Genomic DNA, 20,324 nt, shown 5'->3' with positions numbered 1-20,324 from the left:
CTTTGTAAACATATCTGCAACTTGGTCTTCCGACTTTAGGTATTTGGTAGTGATATGACCAGCTTGAATCATATCTCTTACATAGTGGCAATCAACCTCAATGTGCTTTGTTCTCTCATGAAAGACAGGATTGTTTGTTATATATGTTGCCGCTTTGTTATCGCACATCATGGTCATTGGAGAGGGAACCTTCACCTGGAGATCATGAAGAACAGTGCAAACCCACATCAATTCAGCAGCTGTTTGGGCCATAGCCCGATATTCTGATTCTGCACTCGACCTGGAAACCACATTTTGTTTTTTACTTCTCCATGAAATCAAGTTGTCTCCCAAAAACACACAGAATCTTGTAGTAGATTTTCTATCTACTACAGATCCAGCATAGTCAGCATCAGAATAGGCTACTATCTCCAGAGTTCCACCTTTCCTGAACAATAACCCTTTTCCAGGAGATGATTTTAGATGTCTAAGAATCATTATGGCTGCATTCCAGTGTATCTCAGTTGGTTTGTCCATAAACTGGCTAACTTTGCTTACTGCTAAAGCAATATCCGGCCTGGTCACAGTTACATATAATAACTTCCCTACTAGGGAGCGATAGCTTTTGCTATCAACTGGTTTTGACCCTTCTTCAAACAACTGAATTTTATGGTCCATGGGAATATTTGCTGGTTTAGCTCCCAACATGCTTGTTTCCTTTAATAAGTCAAGAACATACTTCCGTTGAGACAAAACCATCCCTTCACGGCTCCTAGCAACTTCTATACCCAGAAAATACCTGAGTGAACCAAGGTCTTTTGTAACAAAGTGTTTTTGAAGATGAGCCTTTGTGGCTTCAATAGCTTTCACATCATCTCCTGTAAGAATGATGTCATCCACATATACCACCATAACAACTACGTCAGAGCTAGTTTTCTTTATAAAAAGAGTATGATCTGCTGCTGATCTATTAAAGCCAAAGCTTGACATTACTTCAAACAACTTTTGAAACCATGCACGAGGACTTTGTTTCAAGCCATAAATCGCCTTTCTCAATCTCCACACCTTCTGACACTCCCCCTCAACCTCGAAGCCTGGAGGTTGTTGCATGTAAACGGTCTCAGATAGATCCCCATATAGAAATGCATTTTTCACATCTAATTGGCACAAGCTCCAACCATGTTGAACAGCTACTGAGAGAACAAGACGGATGGTACCCATCCGTGCAACAGGAGAAAAAGTTTCAAAGAAGTCAATTTCATATGTCTGAGTATATCCTTTGGCGACTAATCTGGCCTTGTACCTTTCAATAGAACCATCAGATTTGTACTTTATTGTATATACTCATTTACATCCAACAATGTCAGCATCTGCTGGGGAATCAACTAGATCCCAGGTATGCTGAGACACTAAAGTTGTCATTTCTTCTTGCATAGCCAGCTTCCAGCGATTATCAAGAGTTGCCTGAAAAAACACGTGAATTTCCACACAAATGTCTGGATGCACCAGAGTCAATAACCCACTTACTATCGGATAAAGATGATTTCCGATTGAATAGGCAACACCAGCGACAGGAGGGGTGGAACTCAAAGGTCGAAGAGCGATCAACTCATCATATTCCGCACGACTAAGGGTGATACTACTTTCATTTGCAGTGATATTCTCTTGTACATTTGTTGCCTCGATAGTAGTAACATTTGCTTTAGGAGTATATGACTTTGATGAAGAAGCGGTTGGCCGACCATGCTTATCCCAGCAACGATCTTCTAAATGTCCAGATTTTCCACAGAATGTACATTGAAGCTTTCCTCTGCCTCCCATACCACGTCCATGTCCTCGTCCTCTGATATTCTGAATATTTTCACGCCCATAACTAGATGGGACAACAAGAGCAGATGACTGAGTCACAGGCTGAGATTGTGGTAGAGAGATCGCAAGTCTACTCAGACGATTGTAAGCATCAACAAGAGTGGGAACATCTGATCCAATCAACATTTGAACTTTTGCAACAGAAAAATCTGAAGAAAGACCTGTAAGAAAACGAGCAACCATGGTTTGTTCTTGATGATCCTTTTGCTTCGAGCAACAAAGAGGCCTGTGAGCATTAAGTCTTTCAAACGCAGCTTTTACAGAGGCATAGTATTGGGCCAAGGTCTGATCTCCCTGTTGCAAGTTATATATTTCATGTTCGACTTGCAGGATACGACTTACATTCGTTTCTTGTGAGTATGTATCACGAAGATTGTCCCACATCAGTTTGGTTGTATTATAGTAAATCAATTCATCTGCAATATGGGGTTCGACACTATTCATGATCCATGACATAACTATGTCATTATCTTCATCCCAAGTAACATATTTTCCCAATTTCTCAGTGGGTTCGCCTTCCAACAGAATATGTTTGCGACGATGTCCAGATACCGACATCATAAAAGTTCTGGACCACCTGGCATAGTTGGTTTCATTCAACCTTACGGAAGAACCATACGAGAAGGGGTTGGCAAAAGCTTTATACTCCCCAATATGTTCCAATTTGGAATCACATTTTGAAGTTTCAGCCATACTAAAAATAAATATTTCTGTTTCAGCAGAGATAAAAAATTTGGACAAATTTCAAGCAACCCAGCAGTTGTTCACAAAAAGAAACCATGACAGTAAGGAACAGCAGGCCACAAAAAAAAATATTTTCCCAACACCGCAGGAATCAATCCTGCAATTTCCACGACAGTAGTAGACAGCAGCCCACACACATGAATCTTGAACAGCAGCCCACACACATGACAATCACGCATCAGCCAAAACCAATGACCAACATCTATGCTCAACACAGACTCCCTCGACAACAAAAAAAACTTTCACATAAACATGATAATTTTCAACACAGCAGAGAAAACAAGCTTGTTGTTTTCACTACAGAACTTCTGATGTTGAAACTAATCACGACAACATGAAAAAAAACCAATAACGACAGCATGAAGAATCACGACAGATACTGAAATCACGACAGATGTTGAAGTCACGACCACAGTTGCAATCATGACAGAAAAAAATAACGACAGCATGAAGAATCACGGCAGATGCTGAAATCACGACAGAGGCTGAAATCATATTGACAGATGCTGTAAATCACGACAGCCACAAACAGGAAGTTCATTTCTTCAAAGGACAAAAGCAATCACGACAGGGACACGATAAACACATCATGGCAGCATATCTCGATCACACATAGCCATACGAAGTTAGGATCTGTTATCAGCTGCCACACCCAGAAGTCACGACATGTGAAACTCAAGAGAAAAGGGTTACAACTGCCATACCTAAGGGCTCACTCCCACGATGCTCTTTAGGTCTGATAACAGGTCTAGGCTAGATCTGTCATCAGATCTCAAAAAAAATTAATCCACACCTGGTTCGAGTACTTGATGTTTGGTGTAGATCACGCTCTTGAGATCGTTGCAGATCGATCACGCTCCTGGGATCGCTGGCTCTGATACCATGTTCAAGAAGAGAAGAGATGCCCCGAACCCTAGGTAGAGAGAGAGAGAGAGGGAGAGAGAGAGAGAGAGAGAGACGGCTGCAAGAATAGAACTCGTTAACTCAAGTGATTAGGGCTTCTCTCTATATTAAATAGAGAGAGGCAAAAAGAGAAATTACATCTAAGTCCTTATGAGGACAAAATTTCAGAAAACCTCTAATATAAAAGAACTTAAACAAAGAACCACCTATTCTCAGCAGGCACCAATGGGATGGACGATCAGAACTAGATAATGGATCCGATCGTGAGTCTGGTGCCCCGATGCAAGGACATGGTGCTCCTGCGCACTTACTCAAGGCGAGCAAAGGCTGGAAGCAGCACCGCACATTGACAGTGCCCCGATCCATCAGCAGCGACGAGTTGCCTCGGATTCAAGGACTGGACCCGAGACCCAGATCCAGTCACGCCCTATTAATACCTTGTTTTAGGGTTGCGTGGGGGAGAGAAGATTGATTTTTTTTTCTTATTCTGAGTTTTCCTTTGACGCACAGTCGGCAGCAGCCTCTCTTTATCCCTTTGTTTACTGTTTTCGTTTCCTACTTGTTATTTCATTTCACTGTTCGATTGAATTGTTATTGAAAATAAAGCAACCACCGTTCATTCTACGATGATATTCATTAGTATTTTCAGCATATCGCATGACTGGAGCAGTCGTGATTCTCATTTCTTCAGCACCGAAGTGCCTTGTTACCAGCGATCTTCGTTGTGTCACGTGTAACATGATCCTCCACGCTGCATCACAATCTCTCTTCTGAGAACACTAAAAACCCAACCTTAATCATAACTCAAGACTTTGAACCGTTTATAGGTTTAAGAACCATAATCACAAATCTCATTTTCTTGTGATGTTTTCAAAAATCTGTTTTCTTGGATAAATATCGGAAAAGTTATGGTATTTAAAAATTTTTGGGTTTTCCCAAAAAAGTGAAGGAAATGTTTTGGCATGTATATATATATATATATATATATATATATATATATATATATATATATATATATATATACACACATGCTGGTTCTGCCCACTTTCTTGTTCTGTCCCATTCTGTTGAGCTCAAAAATCACAGTTTTTTGGTGTTTTTTCTTACATTCAATACCATAGATGTGATATATAGGTTTTGCTTAGTAGGAACCAGCTTTTGGATCACCGGAATCTGACCTGTATACAGGTTTTTCTGGTGATTCAAAATCAATGGCTATGAAGGTATCAGTTTTTTCTTGCTCATAAAAACATATTTTTTCATCAAAAAATCATGATCCAAGAGTCGATTCTCACTAAATTGAGCATGCTAAACACATCTAACGGTTCAGATCTATCATAAGACACTTCAAAACTATGGGGAAAAACAAGAAATGAGGTCTAATATGTTCAGTTCTCTCTCTCTCTCTCTCTCTCTCTCTCTCTCTCTCTCTCTCTCTCTATATATATATATATATATATATATATATATATATATATATTTTCGGATTCCTTTAAAACACTTATTTACATGTGTTTAATGCTTAATCCAAACCTGTAGATATGTTTATAATTGCTTACTCACTAAGCAACATGCTTTAGACTGAATTAATTTAACAAGAAATAGACAGTATTTTAAAAATAATAAATAGTGTTTTTTGTTATAATATTGTCATTTGAAAATATCACTAATTTATCTCAATATTTTCAAAATGTGGGTGATCAGTGATCACACACCAGTTAAAAAAGAAAGCATAGTTGTTGGTGCTTTTCCTAAATCCGAACATGCATGTAGATGCGTTTATCATGGGTTGTTACTAGAAAATATGCTGTGATATCGAATTAATTCAACCAAAACATTTGATTTTTTATCACAAAGTTTTGCTGCAATATAGACTGTTAATTTTAATTGGATCTCTTTAGAAACCCATTTAAACATAAAAGATACCTAATTTAATGCATGCTTTCCACTAAATAGACTATGAAGAATACATTTGCAGTTCAAGTTAAGTGAAAAAAAAGCCTGCACTTATATATATGATAATGTTTTTTATTTCATTAGTGTTACTGTTTTTAACTGTTAAAACTTAAAAATTATATATATAATATATAATTTTATATATATACCCTCCCGCACCCCCGCACCTAAGTTTTTTTAAAGCGCCGCATCGCCGCACCCGCACCCATGTGACATAGCCCTCAATCCCAGCAGTTGCATATTTGGTTGTGAAAATTCATCCACACACACAAGCTTTTTTATGAACTACCTAGCTACCTAATACCTATTAAAAAGGCTCAATTATAAGGAAAGACACAGAAGAACACAGTTGGATATTTGGTTATGAACATCTATCAACTCAAACAAGCTTTTTATGAACTATCTAGACAGCAAACACCTATGAAAAGGAGAGAACAAAGAAGGACCATCAAGACCAGGTTGACCTGTATCCAGTAAATATTATGTATTACTTATGAAAAAATATGACAATATGGTAAAATTAAAAATCAGAAGCATATTATAATCCGGATCAACAAATTCTTAGATATTAGGCATATAAAATCTTTCATAATCAATACTGGGGGCATACAAGTTGCAAGTAATACATAAAGCATTAACAAAATGCTATATTGGAAGTGATATAATTATAAGGTTCAAAAACTTTACTAACTAAGCTAAAGCTGAACATGAGCAATGAAACTGATGTATCAAAATAGCAAAACAAAAGACCTTAAGAAGTTCTGAAGGGCGAAATCCACCAATCCAAAGGAAGAAGCGCTCAGCAGCAGTCTTCCACATGCCCGATAATAGGTGAAAGGCATCATATTTTGCAGCTAATGATTTCATATGGAAAAGATCATCATAATGTGAAAGACCACTTTCGACAAGCATCCGAAGCTCTAGGTCAGTTACATGTGCCTGCAAAGCAGCTCTAAGTTCACAAGTTTGCCTATTTTGCTCTTCAACCCAGTGACTGTATTCCATCTCAAACATTGCAACACCTATAGTTTCCCATGTCATTGAGAATCAGAAACTAAAGAAGTGATTAAACGATATTAAAGTATCATGCATTAGAGTGTGTGTGCAGAGAGAGAGAGAGAGAGAGAGAGAGAGAGAGAGAGATCATATTGAATACATCTATAAAGTCAGTTTGAGTGGATACAACTTGCACCTACGATTTTCCAACTACATCGTACATACAGTACAATGGATTTATCTGTGAGTATGGCGTGCACTCCAATTTTCACCATATTTTTCATTTTTAAAATTCTAACAGTACATGTGTTCTACATGGTTGAATTAGTAGGGATTGACTTTTGGAAAATCAACAACCCACAATTTTTCAATTTCAAACGTTATAAGTTTGTGTTTTTTCATCAAAAAGGCATGAACCAAGGGTCATTTCCTAGCAAATGAACCATGTCGGATGCATCCATATGGTCAGATCACCAGAAAAAAACATGATTCAACAGCCGATTCCTAGCAAATGGATTATGCTGAACACATCTGTGGGGTCAGTTTTGACAAACATGGCTTAAAACATAAAAAATAAGAACTGTTCACACTGTATGGACAGTTTGGAGGAACCAATTTCCCTCCCTTTCTCTCTATATATATCTATATATATATACATATATATAGGGATTATTATGCTGTCCATCTCACTAAAATATTAGACTTCTTGATTTGTTTTTCCCTTCAGCTCTTCTTCCTCTCTTTTGATTCTTATTATTGCTACAGTTTTATGGAATGTATCACATCAGTGCTCTACACTTTTGGTTCATAATGACCCATATAACAAGAAAGAACTTTGCTGTAACTGTGTAATCCATCAAGCTTGAAAGACCATAGGCCATCTCCTATCCTAGGTTTGCATGTACCAAGAGGTCCAAGACTCAAAAATAGGAAAAAAATTTACATACTGGTGAATGTGAATGAAACTAAATAATGATATGAAGAGTGGAGCCAACACAATCTTAAGTAACATTCTGTTAAAATATATGTACATATATACATATATTATGTTATAAACTGTTTGTAATAAGTAATGCCCTTCATGGGCATTTTCATCTTTTTCCTTCATTGTAATAAGTACTGTCCACTAGAGACAGTTTTGTACTTTTTCTTAATTTTTATGTTTTTGTCTTTTTGTATCAAGCAAGGGGCTCTTTGGTCCTTTGAACGTCTATTTGGGAGCCCCCTTCTCTCTTGTATTCTATAAAAATGGGACTTCTTGTCCCTATTTATTAATGCTTCTCTTAAGCATTTAAGTGCAATAAAAGAAGTATTTTTTATGTTGATTGTGTTAATCCTCTTGACTCTTTGAAGTGTTGTATGCACTTTGTGCTTGTGTAGTACCTTAGTGCTTTGTGTAGTATCCCATATTGGGCTTGTAATAGTGCATGTGCACTTTGTTTTGTATTTCCGCATACTTCACTACACATTCAAGCCAATTTGAAATTAATCTGAAAAATCACAGTTCATGAAACACTTCATCTACTATCCTAATATTCTAGCTTTTAAATCTAACTCTAAACATCCTAAGACTAAACTACTTTCAAAATTTTGAAACGTAAATTTTCAATATTTAGTTTGCATATCACTCCATTATTTCTTCACAAGCTTGGGAGCTTTCGCTGATTTCAAAGGTTTTTTGGGTGTGGAGTGGTTGTGGTGATGGGTCATTTTCATCTAATACTTCATCCTTGAAATGTGGAGTAACCTCCAGCAGTGATTGTGCAGGCTGTGCCCTTCCTTTATCTATCTACTCCTCAACTAGCAATAATCTCAGAACAAGCACTATTTGAAATATAATGAGAGCAACATTGTTGTATACTGTTGCCTCACCTTGCAACATGGCATTTAAAATCATAGAGCCCACTATTAGGCATCATACTACAAGCCAGACACTTTGGTAACTTTCCAGAATCAATTAGTCCACTATTTCTATGTCGAGTCCTTTATGTTTCTTCAGTTTCTTCCTCCCTCTATTGATAAATCTAAATTAGAAACTCTAGAAAACAATGAATATTTACATAAGCATGGAAAAACAATGAGTAATTCAGATGAACATGCCAATTTACAATCACCACACATAGACGGGACAATATTGTTGTTTTTCTGTTTAAATGATATTTTAGTCAAAACAAACCCATGGCAATGGCCCCTAATGTCAGCTCGTTCAATGCCATAGACTCATTGCTGCTCCAAATCTTGTAGGTATAAGCAAAAGGGAAAGATTTTTTATCTCAAACTTGAGGACAGTGGACAGGAATGCTAGAGATCTCCTTCTCCAGATTCAATCATCAAAAATCCACGGTGCAAAATCTAACTCTGAAGTGCAACTAAAAAAACCCAAAATCTCCATTTTTGAAAACGCTATATCACACACCCAGAGCTCCCAAAATGACTTAGGGTATGTTTGAGGATGAGAAAATGACACCTTTAGGCAAAAAAATATAACCAAAATGGTCAAAACTCTTAAAAACTGCAAAAATACTACCAGAAAAGGTTAAGCTTCAGTAGTATCAGCAGAAGGGTGTATTATACAATATGGTACTGCACCATACAATACAATACCAATATACCCCTGAAACTAGTTTCAGAGATGTATCATGTTGCTTTCTGTTGATTGAATTTTAAAGGTCTGCTCATTAAATTGGCAAATATGAAGGACATAACTATCTCATTATACTAGGGAAGATACCCTTTCCATCAAGAACACCAAAAATAGAACTTATGGACATAGAACATCAAACAGAAAAACTAGCACAGCAGAAATAAGTTATCTGTCTTCCAAGGAGGATTGCAACCTTGTATGCAAAATCTATTTAAATACATATAGTTTCCAATAACATAAAAAATGTTATCCATGAATTGTGAAAATCAAATATTGAACCCCAAAAAACAAGGCAATACTTTAGCAGCCTTTTAACATACTACACTGACCAGACTAGGTATCACAGCTGCCAAAAAAAAATCAACTACTTAATACATAGATGAGACTGGTTCCAGGATATGGTCTTCATGGCTGCTCATTTGGTTTCATAGAGGGTAAAAAGAAAATAATCATGTTCAGATTCATTTTACTTCAACTTGAAATCATACAATTTGAAACATGTGTAGATAAGTTTCCCAGAAATTATTTTTATTTTCATTTATTTACTATCTTAGAAAAAATACTTTCCTCTTCTGGATAGGAAGCAACAAACCTGTACTGACAGCTCCATGGACTCCATGATTGGGATCTCCTGAATTTCCACCAACGTATGCACCCTGTATTAGGTACAACATCAACTAGGTTGACAAAATATTGAAAGGATAAAGAGAACAAGAACGGAGCCATGCACAGGACCCCACACACCTGTTGTCTTACTTGTTCAAGTCCTTGATCCAATTGTGTCAACTTCAAACGACTCGACTCTAGCAGCTGAACATATGCCTATTACAAGAGTATCAAATTAGACATAAATCATAATGATACCATTCTATCTTGCAGCAGTAACTTTTTACCAAGGTACTCTTATGTCACTTAACTTTTTCCGCAAACGGCTTTTTCGAGCAGCCTCTCGATTTTGTGCCAAACGCCTTAAAACCTGCAGATATGGACATGAGTATGAAATGAAATGGGGATCTTCGAAACACGAGCTTAGATTAACAAGAGCAAGTGTCAAGAATGACACTAAAGCATAACCCTTAAAAAGGGTATAACTGGAAACAAAATAAAAAATAAAAATGTATTCTTTATTGATATGAAAAACCAATTGCTTAAGAAGCATTGGAGTAAAATACAAGAGGGGCTGCACCCCTTTATATACACAGCTGAAAGAGGACTCAATAGAGCTGTTGGACACAGTCCAACAGCTCTATCAGTCCAACAACTCTATTGCTAGTCAAGTCTGGACAGGACTTGACTAGCAACAGTCATTCTAGTTCAAACTGAACTAGATGACATAAAGACAAAAAATAAAAATAAAGGAAAAAAATTACAGAAAAGAAAGAAATGAAAAATGTATTTATATATATATAATAATATAATATTATTATATATACATATATGTACAGTTTTACATTTTAACACTCCCCCTCAAACTTACGGTACAATGAGCGAAAGTTTGTCTAAGAGAAAGTGAAATCGGGGAGCAGCGAGAGGCTTTGTAAAAAAGTCTGCTAACTGATATTCTGAAGTGACATATGGCAGATCAATTATCCTGTGTAGATATTCCTCTCTGACGTAGTGACAATCCATTTCGATGTGTTTGGTGCGTTCGTGGAATGTTCTGTTACTGACAATGTAGATCGCACTTTTGTTGTCACAACACATTTGTGAAGCCTTTGTTGCTTCAACTCCCATGTCAGCAAGCAGTCGTCGGAGCCAAACTACTTCCATGGTCGTGGTTGCCATGGCTCTGTATTCAGCTTCGGTGGATGAGAGAGATACATTCTGCTGCTTTTTACACCTCCACGAGATTAATGATTCCCCTAAAAAGACACAAAAGCCAGTGGTTGAGTGTCTGTTATTGGGATCACCTCCCCAATCAGCATCAGTATATGCAATTAAATCAAGAGAAGAGGAGGAAGATAAGAAAAGTCCTCGTGAAAGAGAGGACTTGATGTATCTGATAATACGCATGGCTGCTCCCATATGAACAGAAGTAGGAGCATGTTGAAATTGACTTGCTGTATGAACAGCATGTGCTATATCTGGTCTAGTAATAGATAGATAGGAAAGTGCCCCGACAAGCTGTCTGTAAGGAGTAGGGTCTGCAAGAAGTTCTCCATCATCAATCTTCATTTTAACATTAACAACTTCTGGAGTGTCGACTTTCTTATCATCAATAATACCAGACCTGAAAACAATATCAAAAGCAAATTTAGTCTGAGATAATAAATATCCTCTAGGAGAATAAGCAACTTCAATGCCTAAAAAATATCTCAACAAGCTCAAATCAGTCATTTCAAAATGAGATTTAAGAAGTGTTTTGATTGTTTCAACTCCCTGTTTATCGCTTCCGGTGATGATCATATCATCCACATAGAGAAGAAGCACAATGATCCCTGCATCAGAATTCTTAATAAACAAAGCAGTGTCAGTTAAACAGAATTGAAAACCAATATCAATCATAACACGACTAAACCTATCATACCAAGCTTTTGGTGCTTGTTTAAGTCCATAAAGAGTTTTTTCTAAGCGAAGGACTTTACCCTTAGGAATACTTAGACCAGGAGAGGGTTCCATATATACTTCTTCAACTAGCTTTCCATTTAAAAAAGCATTTTTGACATCCATTTGAAAAATAGACCATTTTTTGATAGAAGCTAAGGCAATTAAGGTTCGGACAGTAGTCATACGAGCCACCGGAGCAAAGGTTTCTTCATAATCAATCCCATATTCTTGGGCATAACCTTTGGCTACTAAACGGGCTTTATATCTTTCAAGAGTACCATCACTCTTGGTTTTAATTTTATAAACCCATCGACATCCTATAGTTTTCTTCCCTGGAGGAAGATCTTGAATATTCCATGTAGAAGCCTTTTCAAGTGCATCTAATTCAGCTTTCATGGCTTCTATCCATTTGATATCATTTTTTGCTTGAAAATATGTGGATGGTTCTTCATATGAGTGAATTAATGCAATAACTGCCCTATATGTGGGTGAGAAAGACTCGTATGATACAAACTTTCCTGAAGGCCTCGAGATTCGGGTTGATTGTCTAGTTGGAATGTTAGAATATTTCTCAAGTGCACATGGAGGATTAGACTCTTGTCGCCTGGAATATTGAATACTAGTATCTCTATGAACTTCTTCATTTTCAACATTAAGATCAATAATTCTTTGATCATCATCAAAGTTACAGTCAAGGTCATATTCATCAGATGTTGATGTTAGATCTAACAAAAAGGAGTACTCAGTGACGTCTTTTAATTTTCTAAAATCAAAGAAGCTCTCCTTTTCAAGAAAGGAAACATTTCTAGACATATATAGTTTATTATTTTTGAAGTCAAAACATCTATAACCTTTCTGGTTTTCAGCATATCCTAAAAAGGCACAGGGAATCGCACGAGGGGAAAGTTTATCATTTTTGTCAGTAAATATGAAACATTTGCACCCAAATATTCTTAGTCTAGAGTAGTCTGGAGAAATGTTCATAAGTTTTTCAATGGGAGTGATATTTTGTAACGAAGAAGATGGCATCCTATTAATGAGATAGGTGGCAGTTAAGGCAGCTTCTGCCCAAAAGTCTTTCGGGACTTGATTTGCTATTAATAAAGTCCTAGTGGTTTCTATAATATGGCGATGTTTTCGTTCTGCCAGTCCATTTTGTTGAGGTGTATAAGGACAAGATCTTTGATGTGTGATGCCATGCAATTTAAGATAATTTTGAAAATCTGTGAATAAAAACTCTCCCCCTGAATCTGTGCGAAAAATAGTAATATCATTTTGAAACTTGTTTTTAACCATATTATGAAAAGTTTGAAAGTATGAAAATACTTCAGACTTATGTTTGAGAAAGTACATCCACGTATGTCGGGAGAAATCATCGACAAAAATAACATAGTAAACAAATCCTCCTTTAGAAATTACTGGTGCAGGACCCCAAACATCCGAGTGTATTAATTCAAGTGGTCTTGAAAAGAAAAAGGTTCTGTTCTGAAATGGTAATCTTTTCATTTTGCCGAGAATACAATCTTTACAATCAAATGATTCAGAGTTACAAAATTTCCCTAGATTTGGAAAATGTTGGATTTTGGCTATATGTGGGTGACCAAGTCTCTTATGCCACAGTTCCAACTCTATTTTTTGAATATTATAACAAAAAGCTTTCTTCGGCATTTCCAAAAAATCCATGTAATAGAGTCCTCCTTCTCTATGGCCTTCCCCAATCAGCTTGCCTGACTGGCGATCCTGTACCCAACAACCATGAGAAGAAAAAGAAATATTACACCCATAATCAGAAATTTGAGATACAGATAAAAGATTTAAATTTAATTTGGGAACATGTCTAATTTCTGGAATAAAAAAAAATTTTGTTTTATAAATTTTTTCAAAATTTCCTATTCCTTCTATTTCAAGAGAAGTCCCATCAGCAGTAAAGACCTTTGACACACTTGTTTTATTTTTAACACATTTGGATAGACTTTGATTATTTGGGGTCATATGAAAAGATGCACCAGAGTCAAGAAGCCAAGAAATTTTACCTAGATCAGAAAAAGATGAGGCTGCTACGCCGGTTGAAGCTTCAGATGAGGAAGAGGCACCTTTGATGAGAGGCTGAAAAATCTCCATTAGTTGGGCCAAGGAAACTGGTGCATCCTGATCTTCAGGCTCCGATCCAGCAATTGCAGCTCTTTTTTCTCTCAGCTCCTTAAGTTTGGGACATTGTGGCCTGTAGTGTCCCGGTTCATGACAGTGATGACAAATAACTTTCTTCTTATCATAGTCACCATTTTGTCGGTTAAAGTGAGGAGGCCTATATGATCGAACATGATTCCCTGGTCTAGACACGGCTAAAACGGAATCATCTTCAATTTTTAAAGAACCTTTCCGGAGACGATTTTCTTCCATTGTTAACTCTTCAATAGTTTCAACAATAGAAGGAATTTTTCCCCGGTGAAGTAGGGCCGATTTAGTGGTTTCAAATTCCAGCCTTAATCCAGTGATAAACTGGTAAAAATGTTCAGCATCGAGTTGTTTCTAACGAAGCTCGATGTCTTCGGCACAATGCCACTTTGGTTCTAAAAGGGAAAGTTCTTCCCAAAGTTCGAACAACCCATTGTAATATTCACGAATAGTTTTGTCTCCTTGTGTCATCATTCGAACTTTTTCTTGGAGGTTGCACACGTGTGCAATATCTTTAAGGGAATACATATTCTTAAGGTATTCCCATGCCTTATCGGCATGATCAAATTTGGCAAGACTTGAGCAGTTTTTAATGTCAACGCTATTGATAAGCCATGACATTATCTTCGCATGAGATATTCTTCATTCTTTCCATTTCTTCTCGTATGAGGCAATAGCCTTGATTTTCTCTTCTTCCGATAGAGGGACCTCTTTATCTCCCTCCTTTTTAGTAAGAGATAGCTTAGGTTCCGAATCGGAACCATCCACAATCCCCCATAAGCCTTTTCCCCATATATGGTGCTTCATGATTGAAGCCCATGTTACATAGTTCGTATCGCTTAGTTTCATAGGCATGATGGTGACTTTATCATTGTCATCCATCGATTACAATGAGAGAAAGAATAGGGATAAAAGAGAAACAAGAAGGAAAATGAGAAAGAAAGAAAAAAAAACAATACAACAAGATGTGAAATCTTCTCCAATGAAGTGATAAAACACTTCTCTTCAAGTGGCGAACACTTTTGCAAACAGGCACGAAAACCGAGGCAGCTTTTCCTCAAGATTTAGTACTTCCGCGGCTCTGATACCATGAAATGAAATGGGGATCTTCGAAACACGAGCTTAGATTAACAAGAGCAAGTGTCAAGAATGACACTAAAGCATAACCCTTAAAAAGGGTATAACTGGAAACAAAATAAAAAATAAAAATGTATTCTTTATTGATATGAAAAACCAATTGCTTAAGAAGCATTGGAGTAAAATACAAGAGGGGCTGCACCCCTTTATATACACAGCTGAAAGAGGACTCAATAGAGCTGTTGGGCACAGTCCAACAGCTCTATTTAGAGCTGTTGGAATGTGTCAGTCCAACAGCTCTATTGCTAGTCAAGTCTGGACAGGACTTGACTAGCAACAGTCATTCTAGTTCAAACTGAACTAGATGACATAAAGACAAAAAATAAAAATAAAGGAAAAAAATTACAGAAAAGAAAGAAATGAAAAATGTATTTATATATATATATAATAATATAATATTATTATATATACATATATGTACAGTTTTACATTTTAACAGAGTATGGCATGAACAACCAAAGTATTTTGCAAAACAAAACTTTGTTTATATTCCTAAATATCAAATTGGATCACAACTTCAATTCACATACAATGAAACGCCAAATTTGCTTGATTTGCAAGGAAAGCTACTGCAAATTGCAATGCAAAGGCCATGAAAATAAGAATAACATGCACAATGAATGCAGTGGATGGCATGTCAAAGCCTTCATGCCTAAATGAACAAATAAAGTGAAGAATCACTCATTCAAAATGTTACCAGCTAAACACAGTTCAAATTAATGACACTTGACAAGTGCATATGCAACCAAGAATTTAGCAATTTGCTTTGTTCCCTTGTCCACAAATCATTGGAATATGATGGACACTTACATTGAGGAGGCATCAGCAAGGGTACATTAGCAACTCTAGAAAACATATAATCTTTTTTACTTTGAAAAGATATTCATTCACTTGTTAAGAAAAAGAAACAGGAATTGACTCAAGAATCAAGATTTAGGATTTTTCTTTTTGGTTAAAAAAGTGACACCTTTTTGAAAAGTATCCACATTCTGAGAAATATTTACCATCCGCTTTATCCTTAGCAATGCATAACAATAAATGGACCATGGAAAGTCAACAAAAATCATGGACCAATCTAATAAAAGAATACACTACCCCTGAACATGCATTTGAAAACTGTTGAACTGGAAGTACAAAACTTGTTCAGCATTGCACATTTAGCTTCCACATTTGAAAAGCAAAGATTAGGGGTGCATAGCTACTCCCAATTTCTCTGAAAGCTTTAATGATTGATTGTAAAGTCAGAATCCTCCAGCATAAAGTAACATAAGAAAAGAAACATTAGCCAAGAATTTGACTACCCCAGAACCAAACTCATCATTGCAAATTATTCTAGCAGAAACTATAGAAACTGCTGTAGGCATATGATGCCTCATGGATCTCATTAAACAACTTCGATTACAAATCTTTGTAACAAAATATCATGAACCTGAGAAGTTTGACAGGAAATCTGATGCCAAGGGAAAAGCTTTGTCCTTTTTTGGTAAGAAAAAAGTAAAAAAGTTGATACAAACATATAGAAACATCTTTGCAACAAGTAAATATGATCAAATACAAACAGACAATGAGGGACACTGTCCTTTCAACAAAGGAATTTAGTAACTGATTATTCATCTCAAGTGCGTCCAACAAATAGAACAGAAAGATAAAAACTATTCACATCCAACAAGCACCAAATGGAAAATATATATATTATGTACAAACATTTAGATGAAAAGAAACTGACACGGTGTACAGATTCCAGGAAAGAAAAAAAAATGAAGAATTTAAAATGATGTTAAATGAACAACAAACACATCACCTTCTTTTAAAACGTGCTTTCCCGTGTATTGGACTGGAAACAATTCGCCCATATAAAACATAAATTTTCAATTTCGTATAACCACTCTAGTTCTGGAAGAACTATGGCTTACTTTACAGAAAACCTAAATAAAAAACAGAGAAGAAAGAAAAAGGCTGACAAAGAAAAGTGGCAACATAATCACAAGGTAATCAGGTACAAAGAATAGCACTCTCAAAACAATACAGTTTAGACAAATGAAAGTTGGATCAGGTGTGGAACAGTATCATGCTAAAACCAGGAAGAACAAGTCACCTTTTAAAGAAAAAAAGCTAATCAGTGTTTACATATGATGGGAGGAGGCCCATAAACAATTATTTTGGAAAAAAGGAACAAATCTTCAACAGGGATAAGTTTACCTTCTCTTTAGGTTTATTTTCCTCTTGATCAGAACCTTTTGAAGTTTCCAGTGTCCCATGTAGTGCATCTTCCCCCTAGAAAATCAACCACATAAATAACATTTAGTGCAGAAACAATGAAAACCAACATTAGTTAGCATAACCAAGGAAAATTGGATTTCTATTACATCCCAACTGATGTCCACCTTTGGATCTGGTTCTGTAATGATAGATGTGCTGGAATTAAGGCTGCTTTCAGCTTTAAATGATTCTCCCCATTGGTTGTGCCTCACTTCATATAAGCCCATCCTTCCTGAGGTGGCAAACTGTGCTATTGGAGAGTTCATGAAATTTGAAGCTGTTTTTCCCCCAGTTCAGTGGATAAAAACGAGTGAACTAATGAATAGCTGCAGTCCAGCACCTGCCACAAGAATTCTAATGAGGAAATGTACAAATGCAACCAATGAGAATATTAGGGACCATCCACAAATGACTCCCATAAGAAGGAAATAAATACAAGTTTAGCATTACCAGAAGTCATGGAAATAAGAAATCCTATTTATTTAAAAAAAAAAAAGAATAGATTGACCAAGGTTTGGAGTAACAGAAAGAGAAAACAAAGAATACATGCATCTGGCATACTGTTAAAATTTGTGGTACCTCATTCATTGATTTAGCATATTAACAATGACAAACTAATCTTCTTAAAACCCGCTGTCTCTTTTTAAGCCCAAAACCCTTTTTGGCTCATAAACCTACACATTTAGGTTAGAAACAGGCAGGTCCTTGACTTTTGTAGCCTCCCCTGGATGTCTAATAATCCGTGAACCTAAAATTGAAGGAATACAAGTCCGATGATTATACGTTCAGATTCCTATTAATATCATATTTTGGTAGGAAAAAGAGTGCCAAAAGATTTCCTTTCTGAGATTTAATCATGATATGATGGATAACAAATTTTGTGGAAAAAGAAACAAGTAGAACTGCAATTAAGAAGGGAACTTCTCTGCTTGACTGACCTTGAAGTATCTAAGCCTTTTGATCATCAATGTGCTCAAACTGCATAAGCTTCAAAAAACGGCCCCAAATTCAAAACCTGTCAAAAGAATACGCATTCAAACCAACAAACAGAAGAAAATTTCTAAAGCATGTAATCGCAGTATTTTATGCACATGAATATCAGAAAATCACAACAGTGAAAGAGATAATTGAGCAATATCCTTTTTTTCTCATTTTGAGAAAAACCATTACTCAATTGAAAAAGGTAATAAACACTAAATGATAGGAAGTCGAAGCGGATCCAAAGTTTAGTTTCACACTTGCTAGTCATCTTCTTCCCGAATTTCCTCCTACTCATCATTAGGATACTGATCAGATATCACCATAATTCCAACAATCAAAACGAACCAAGCTATTGAAGCCCAGCTAGTCATCCACGTACCAACCGTACAATTTAGCATAAAATTAGAAAACAGAACACCTACACGCAGATTGATGTACAAGCCAAACAAGAATGCAACGTCTACAAAGATACTTTCTCAATACTAGAAGCAAAACATCAAAACGAAACGCACAGAACATCTACACCACAAGCCGCTACAAATACTGGATTCCAGTAAGCAATCTACCGCGTCAAAATGAATCAATTCAGCAAGAACAGACAGCAACTCCAACGAGATGCAAACCTCAAAGTTTTTATCGGCCATCCACCAAAAAAAAACTGAAACTTCCAAAAGAAACTCGAAAGTGATTCCACTTGTACTCTGATTAAGATATATGAAGAAGCCAGTACACTCATGCAAGCTGGATTAAACAAAATTAGGTTTTCCAAGAAAACGATAGTTAAACACGGTATTCCAGGAGCAATACCCCCAAGAATCAACAAAAAAGAGCAATTTTCTCCCGATTTTTTTGCTTTTTTCAAATAAAACATCCACAAACCCCCCACAAGATCACTGATCTTTCTATAGATAATAAAACTACAAAGAAATCGTGCCCACAGAAATTGGAGTCCTCACCACGGCATCAGTCCTCCCTGCTTCTTCTTCTTGAGACTTCTTTTTCCTTCACCTCTCTCCTTCTGTCCTCTTGCTGGAAGGTCGAGGCGGTGAGACGAGGGGAGAGGCTCCACTGAGGTAGACGACGTCACCACGAGTCCGGATCGGGTGCAATAACAGGGAACGAAATTTGTGCATTAAGCACCATCACCCTCCATCAAGCCTTGAGCCCACAACCGACAGCCCTGTCCCCCAAGAACGGAGGGTAGTCAGGTGCTTAATGCACATATATTTGTGCAATCATATTGGACTAGATCTTTTCGCACGTCACCACTAGTTGAGCAGCTCCGCTGCCAATTTCGTACAATGCTCAACGAACGCGAATCACGTGCAATCACATTGCACTAATGTGCCGCTTCACCCGATCCGCCCTCATCTTCTGTTGGGCCCCACAGCCGCACCCCAGAGATGGAGGGCGGTTTGGTGCAGCGGCACACTCAATGTATGCAATGCCATTGCACCTGAACAGCACTCTCCCCTTTTGCCCTGGTGCAGTCACATTGCACACCTGACTAGAGGTTGTCAACGGGTCGGGTTTGGTTAGAACCTAGGTGGAATCAGACCTGGACCTAGTTTTTGGATATGGTATCGGCCCATACTCGAGTTTAATCAGGTCCACTATAAAAAAAATCATACCCAGAACCGATAAGAACAACATGAACCAGACCAGGACCATACCTGCTAAAATCATTTTTTTAGCATTTTTACATCAAAATTTTTGGGTCTTAATCAGAACTCGAGACGTGTCGGGATTTGGTATAAAATTTCATAAACTATACCTAGGTCCATATATTAATTGGACCTTTGAGTCCGAACCCAAGTCTTAATCAAGTCTTATTATTTATCACCATACCTGAACCCTAAGGGTTTTGGTTTGGGTCATCCGAGTAAAGCCAACCCGTTGACACCCTTACACCCCCTCTCTATCTAACTGTTACAGCTGATGTGCTCACCCAAAATATGCTGGTGCACCTGACCACCCTCCATCTCATATGGAGGCCCGTCAGGATACCCTTTAGTGTGCAATGTGATTGCATCTGATCCGCACTTTGTGTTCTTATAATGTTCTTGGCTTGCATACCTTTTAAAAAGTCACCATGTTGAAGATGTCATCAGTTCCAAACCGAAACCCACGATTG

At 37.0% G+C, this 20,324-nt stretch overlaps 1 protein-coding gene across 1 annotated transcript in view; it reads right to left on the bottom strand.

Moving 5' to 3' along the window:
• The window catches only part of LOC149841381 (transcription factor TGA2.2-like), a 30,640-nt gene extending 11,430 nt beyond the window's left edge, over positions 1-19,210 (bottom strand). The window contains exons 1-7 of the mRNA XM_090003803.1: positions 18,148-19,210; positions 17,335-17,549; positions 17,150-17,224; positions 9,993-10,067; positions 9,836-9,913; positions 9,684-9,747; positions 6,202-6,473 (exon numbers count right to left, since the gene is read on the bottom strand). Coding sequence (XP_089859929.1) covers positions 6,202-6,473; positions 9,684-9,747; positions 9,836-9,913; positions 9,993-10,067; positions 17,150-17,224; positions 17,335-17,475 — 705 coding nt within the window. The 5' untranslated portion in view covers positions 17,476-17,549; positions 18,148-19,210. The remainder of the gene's footprint in view (positions 1-6,201; positions 6,474-9,683; positions 9,748-9,835; positions 9,914-9,992; positions 10,068-17,149; positions 17,225-17,334; positions 17,550-18,147) is intronic.
• Between the last annotated feature and the right edge of the window lie 1,114 nt (positions 19,211-20,324).

Source organism: Nuphar pumila, chromosome 4, assembly GCF_984573655.1.
Source record: "Nuphar pumila chromosome 4, dmNupPumi1.hap1.1, whole genome shotgun sequence".
NCBI classification, from domain to species: Eukaryota; Viridiplantae; Streptophyta; class Magnoliopsida; order Nymphaeales; family Nymphaeaceae; genus Nuphar; species Nuphar pumila.
The sequence above is the reverse complement of the archived record's forward strand: the minus strand, read 5'-3'. Positions and strand labels throughout refer to the sequence as shown.